The 6878-nt window shown below is 38.4% G+C and overlaps 1 protein-coding gene across 6 annotated transcripts in view; it reads left to right on the forward strand.

Annotated features, from left to right (window-relative positions):
- The window catches only part of tnnt3a (troponin T type 3a (skeletal, fast)), a 47166-nt gene extending 44380 nt beyond the window's left edge, over nt 1-2786 (forward strand). For 4 of the 6 annotated variants that reach the window (XM_043705984.1, XM_043705983.1, XM_043705985.1 and 1 more), the window contains one exon: nt 2471-2786. In XM_043705984.1, coding sequence (XP_043561919.1) covers nt 2471-2712 — 242 coding nt within the window. In that variant the 3' untranslated portion in view covers nt 2713-2786. The remainder of the gene's footprint in view (nt 1-2470) is intronic. The other 2 variants (XM_043705989.1, XM_043705988.1) reach the window with 1 other exon arrangement.
- The last annotated feature ends 4092 nt before the right edge of the window (nt 2787-6878 follow it).

Consider the following 6878-nt stretch of genomic DNA (forward strand, 5'->3'; position numbering starts at 1 on the left):
AATTGGGAACGTTCATGTGATGATTCAGGACCAAGCCTTAAAGTAAGGTCCTCCATAGATGCACTTACTTTTACATCTCATTCCATTATGCTTTTTTATAACACTCAGAAGGTCTTTAAGCCAACTTCTCCTGGCACTCAAAGTAAGTAACTTATAAATCTGCATTAAAGATTTCCAAGGCTGCAGAATGGTATGTAAAGCATGTCTGTTTTCTCAGAGTACATATCTATGCTGCCAACTTTCGAGTACAAAAACAAAAGCAGGCAAGTATTTGAAAACAGGGTTTGCAAAGGCATAGAAAGAATAATGAAACCTAGTTATTCAGGTAAATGAAATGAAAGATTGCAAGGCATTAATTTTACTGTGCTCAACCCTAATTAGTTTGCAATCTGGTGAATGCACTTTCTTAAAAATGATTTGTTTTTCAAATGCTTCCAACACTGTGCCAGAATCAGAAGTAATCCAGCACATAGCATCTTAACCAACTTACTTTCTTCAAGATACAGATGACAGATTTCTGGAATGACACTGGAACAAGACTAGATTGAGCCTATTCCAACATTCATTTGATGACTGATTATTTGCAACCTAACCCATTTGGTCCTGAAATCACTTGACATCCCGTCCAAAGAAAATTAAGGGCCATTTTGAAATTTTCAATAAACCAAGCCTTAATAGACCTATGTAGGGAGAGAAGTGTCTCTGAATGGCTTCGCTATAATTTTATTGGCAAGCCCATTGATTTACAATGCTCCCAGAAAAGGAAAGCTCATCCACCCCCTCAATGTTATTATCAAGTAGTAACATCGTTGCTTAATCTTCCATATCAGGTGAGGTAAGAGTGACAGGTCTTGATATCAAGGCTGCATTCAACTGAGTGCACTATCAAGGAGCCATAGCATAACTAGAATCAATGGGTATCAGGGGTAAACTCTCTGCTGGTTGGAATCAAACCTGGTAAGTAGGAGGATGATTGTGATTTTTGGAGGTCAGTCACCTCAGCTCCAGAACATTTCTGCAGGAGTCCCTCAAGTTAGTGTCCTAGGCCCAACTATCTTCAACTGCTTCATCAATGACCATCATAAGGTCAGAAGTGGGGATGTTTGTTGATGATTGCACAATGTTCAGCACTGCTGCAATTCTATAGATACTGAAGTAGTCCATGCTCAAATGCAACAAGATCTGGACAATATCCAGGCTTGGACAGACAAGTGAAAAGTAACATTCATACCATACATGCCAGGCTATGACCATCATTAATAAGAAACAGTCTAACCACTGCTCCTTGACAATCAATGGTGTTACCATCACTGAATCCTCCACCATCAACATCCTTGAGGTTATTATTGACAAGAAGCTCAACTGGACCCACCACGTAAATATAGTGACTACAAGAGCAGGTCAGGACAAGGAAAAATGTAGATAGTAGCTCACCTCCTGAATCCCCAAAGCCTGTCCATCATCTAAAAAGCAAAAGTCAGGAGATGTGATTGAATACTGCCTACTTGTCTAGATAGGTACAGCTCCAACATCAGTCAAGAAGCTTGACACTATCCAAGACACAGCAGCCCACTTGGCTGTCACCATATCCACAAACATTCACTCTCTCTACACTGACACTCAGTACCAGTGGTGTAAGATGCATGGAAGAAATTCACCAAAGATCCTTAGACAGCATCTTCCAGCCAACTGACCCTAGATTGATGAAAGACTAATTGTAACTGCGAAAGTCTTTGAGAGAAAAACAGATTGGTGGTAATTGATATCCTAGATCGGTATGGCAGCTGCTTTCACTCTTCAATGAGAATGGTTTTGACCAGCCCTCTTCTAAGTTAATAGCTTTACCACGTTGTAATGAAAACAATAAGAAGACAAAGAATTTTCATGTTGACCAGTGGCACTATAGAAGTAGTCAGGGCAGGGGATAAGGAAGGCATGTCAGAATAGGTTATCAGTGCTAAAAAGACTACATTGTGAGGTCAGAACCTATATACTACATTAATTTGTATTCTCCAGTATCACTAAAAAGCTCAACAAAAAGTGCCTCTCTTTTTAGATACACAATTAAGAAATTACTGAAATAAAATTGAAGCAAACTGACAACTTCAATAAAAATATGGTTTTTCTCTATGCATCAAACATTACAGCACCCAGTCACAGAGAGGACAAACCATGAAAAAGAGATAGGTAGCCTGAGCAATCACCATCACAGATTGTCTCCAGAAAGTATGCCCCTCATTAGTTAATTGCAGAAGAATTTTGGCAACTGACACACAAAGACTTCCAACTTGTTTCTTTCCACCCTCTGCACAGCCGATAATTCCAGCCAAAATTTGTAAAGACCACTGGAGATCCTTTTTTTTTGGACTTGCATCTGGAACCAGTTTTGTTTGTTATACAAGAGAGGGTAACTGTTGTATTTTAAGAAATGGAGGTTGACGATGTTTTCCTTTCTGCTTGTGAATTACAGCAGCAAGAAGGGTGCTGGCAAGGGGAAGGTTGGTGGCCGCTGGAAGTAAACGGTTGAAGCAAATGCCTCCATTGCAGCATGACCTGACTGCATTGTCCCAAGCTTGGATTCTTATGAGGCAAATCTCAAGTGGCAAACAATTTATAGCACTATTAAGTCCAATGCTTAGAAACAATCTATTTTACTGTGTTGCACACTGGATCTATAACAATTATCCCCTTTATTTACAGATGTTAATATAGCGCTGATCCTCTTCTATTATAAACAACTGTCCTAACATTCTTGTTTTTGTAAATAAAGTGTGGCATCTAATTTATTCTTTTTCTGACTGAATATTTGTCAATGTGTGATAGACAATGAGGTAACACAAAAGGGAATCTTGTTTTTTCTATTCATTCACAAGATGTGGGTCTCACTGGCTAGGCCAACATTTATTACCCATTCTTAACATGGCAGTTAAGAATTAAGTCAAAGTGTGATGCTGGAAAAGCACAGCCAGTCAAGCAGCATCCAAAGAGCAGGAGAGGTTGACATTTCGAGCATAAGCTCTTCTTTCTACCAGTTAAGAGTCAACCACTTGTTATGGGTCTGGAAGACACAACATGTAAGGACAGGATTGTCCTTCCATAAAGGACATTGGTGAACCAAAATTCGGCCACAGTTTCATGATTATAATTAGACCTTTAGTACCAGATTTTTAAAAATTTAATTCCAATTGCACCATCTGCCAAAAACAGGATTCAAATCCAGGTCCCCAGAACATTACCTGGGTCTTGGCATATCAGCCTAATGTTAATACCATTAGGCCATCACCTCCCCAAATTTGAACAGGTTTTTAAAAATTAGTGGCGATCTAATGAAGGTCTTTACCTTTAGGTGTTCGATACAGTAGATGTAAAAAAAAGTGCTTTTCTCTTATTTGAAAATCCAAAAATACGCGACTGTTACTGTTAAATCCAGTGGGAAAATACTTTTTTTTCTCAGTAGTTAAAATGTGGAACTTGCTGGAACCAGATATGATGGAGGCACATAGTATTGATCATTTCAAAAAGTAACAAGCTGAGTGCATGAGGGGAAAGAAAATACAAAGCGTATGCTGAATAACTGAGAAGAGGTAGATGGAATGGGCAGAGATTTATGTGAAGCGTAAGCAATCGCTGACAAGCTGGGTTAAGAGATCTGTTCCTGTACTGTATTCTCAATGTATGTGTTTAAATATATATCTGTTCTGTTGTAATAACTGTACACTACACACACAGACACAATTCTCTAAAGTGTCCACCCTGGCTCAGTGATCACAATTTCATCTCTGGAGTAGGCAAGATCTTCAGAGGGTTGGTGTGGACTTGATGGGTCAATTGGCGTGCTTTCACACAAGTGGGGATTCTATGATTCTATAATTCTGCACAAAATCAATATAGGAAGCACACCAGTGTTACATCCTTGATCAAAGATTTGGAATGGGAAGCACTACAAGAAAGAAGGAAGGAAAGAGACTCACCACAAGGTTCTGTAAAATAAGAAATGGGCTGATTGGAATTGACAGAAGCAAGTTCCTGGTGCCTTTTAGCAATGACAGAATATGACATAGTCAGTCTTTCCCCCCAAGGATGATTTCACAATGGAACAAGCTGCTAAAGAAAACAGTCATAGAGCACTATCTCTTGAACTCTTAATACTCATACCCATCTCCCCCTTATTTTCATTTATAAATCTGAATTAATATTGTAGCAGATTATGCCTGGTTTTCCTAGCGCTACCCATTGAAATGCTGACACAAGTAAAGCAGAAGCAACAATGTCCCCTGGCTACAAGGAGAACTGTAAGAAATACACTCGATGAAACTGCAGCACTTTGAAATTCTAAAGACTAACTTGAAATCCGTGATTATGTTAATGAAGTGCAATAGAAATTTGAAGCACGGACTAAAGCAATTTCAAATTTGAAAGACATTTCTAAATTGTATCTGAAGTCAAACCTTAGCTACCACAGCAGTCAAGGATTGGGAGGGCAAATAGGCTGACTTTCAAAGCAAAAAATTACAGCAGCATTGCCAGGCAACTATTTTGAAGATGATAATATTCAGAGTGGGACAGGAAGGGATCACAGAAAAGGTTAGGGAAAGCTCTCTGTACAGATGCTGCCCTACCTGCTAAATTTCTCCAACATACTCTGTGCTTGTTTTAACTTCCCTGCATCCACAATATTTCATTGTTATTATGAGACAGGAAAGGACAGGGTGTATAAGCAGCAAATATGGTCAAAGGTGAAAATATGGTAAAATGGCAAAATTGTTAATATTCATGTAGATTGGGAAAGTCAAACTGGTGGAAGCAGCCATGAGAAGATTCCATAGAGTGTATTCAAGTTTCTTAAAACAATGTATTGTGGATCCAACCAGGGATCAGGCTATTTTGGATTTGATAACGTGAAATAAGGCATATTTAAGAAATGATCTCAGAGTAAGAGATCCCCTAAGGAACAGTGCCATAATATGGTAGAATTTAGCACACAGTTTGAGAGTGAGAAACATGGATCAGAAACAATGGCAAACATTTAAGAAAACAGGTCATGACTCAGAGCAAAGATGTATTCCAATGAGTAAGAGAGACCCCAAGCAAGGGATAAATGTACCACGGTTAATTGAGGAAGTTAAGAATAGTATCAAATTGAAATAAAACATTCAATGTGGCAAACATTAATAGGAAACCAGAGGATTCAGAAAGTTTAGAACTCAAAAAAAATTACCAAAATCAATAACCAAGAGGAAAATGAACTATGAAGGCAAACTGCAAGGTATATAATAAAAGCTTCTCATTGGAGTGTGAAGAATGTGAGGAGGCCTTGTTGAATGTAAAAACAAGTAAGATCTTTTTTAAATATTTAAGATTGAAAGAGAGGCTCCTTAGAAACATAATTGGGGAAATAATAGTTGGAATCAGGAAATGTTGGATGAGTTGAATAAATATGTTACATCATCTTCATGGTAGAGGGATGTCTGTTGCATTCCAAAAATAATAAATCATCAAGACATCTGGGAGACGGGGTGAGGTGTTAGGAAATAAACACAATAGCTATTACTATAAACAAAAGTACTAGAGGAACTAATGGGGCTGAAGGTCAACAAGTCCTTTTGACGTAATGGGATATATTCTTGGATGTTAAAGGAAGTAGCTACTGAGATAGTGGATGTGCTGGTAGTAATCATCCATGAATCCTTAGATTTGGAGGAAACCCAGAGGATTGGAAAATAGCCACTATAACACCCTTATTCAAAAAGGGAGGCAGTCAAAAAGCAGCTACCTATAGGTCAGTTAGCTTAATTTCTGTAACTGGGAAAAGTTAATATAAATGATGAAATGACAGAGCATTTTGTCGTACATAATAAAATCAAGAAGATTGAGCATAATTTAATGATGGTGCAGTCATGTGTGACATATGTATTGCAGTCCTTTGAGGGCTAACAAGCAAGATAAATAAATAGAAACTAGTACACGTAATATATTTAAATTTTAAAATAACGTTAAGGTACTGCACATAAGACTACTTAATAAGGTAACAACTCATGGTGTCGTGAGTATTATATGGAGGGAAGATTGGCTAACTAATAGAAGACAAGGAATTGTGATAAAGTGGGCATTTTCAAGATGGCAACCTGTAATTAGTGGAATGCCACAAGGATCACTGCTGGGGCCACAATTATTTACAATATATCAGTGGCTTAGATGACAGAAGTGAATGCATTATCATCAAGTTTGCAGAAAAATAGGTTGAATGACAAGTAGTGAGGTTAACACAAAGTCTACAGAACAGTATAGACAAGTTAAGCAAGTGGGCAAAATCTTGAAAATGGAAAATGTAACGTGAAAATGTAAGATTGTGCATTTTTGCAGGCATTATAGAAGAACAGACTATTATTTAAGCTGAGAAAGATGGCAGAAAGCTACAGCACAAAGTGATTGGGAGTCCCCATGAAACAAAAAGAGCTAACATCCAAGTTCAATGGGGAATAGGGAGGGCAAATGGATTGTTGGCCCTTATGTCCAAGGGAATGACACATAAAAACAGGGAATTCTTGCTGAAACTAAATAAGGCACTAGCCAGACCACACCTGATATACTATGAATGGTTTTGAGACTATTATATAAGGGACTGAGATTAGAGGCAGTCCAGAGCAGGTTGATCCTGGGAATAGAAGGGCAGTTTTATGTTTTGAGGTTGAGTAGTTTAGAACAAAAATACAAATCTGGCAGCGTGATATATAAAGATTGTTGCTCCACGTGGAAGAGTGGAGAGATGAATGAGAGGGGGTGGGTGGGGAGAAAGTAGCATAGAGTACAATAGGTGAATGGGGGTGGGGATGGAGCTGATAGGTCACAGAGGAGGGTGGGGGAAAGTAGCAAATAGT

This window comes from Chiloscyllium plagiosum, chromosome 16, assembly GCF_004010195.1.
Source record: "Chiloscyllium plagiosum isolate BGI_BamShark_2017 chromosome 16, ASM401019v2, whole genome shotgun sequence".
NCBI classification, from domain to species: Eukaryota; Metazoa; Chordata; class Chondrichthyes; order Orectolobiformes; family Hemiscylliidae; genus Chiloscyllium; species Chiloscyllium plagiosum.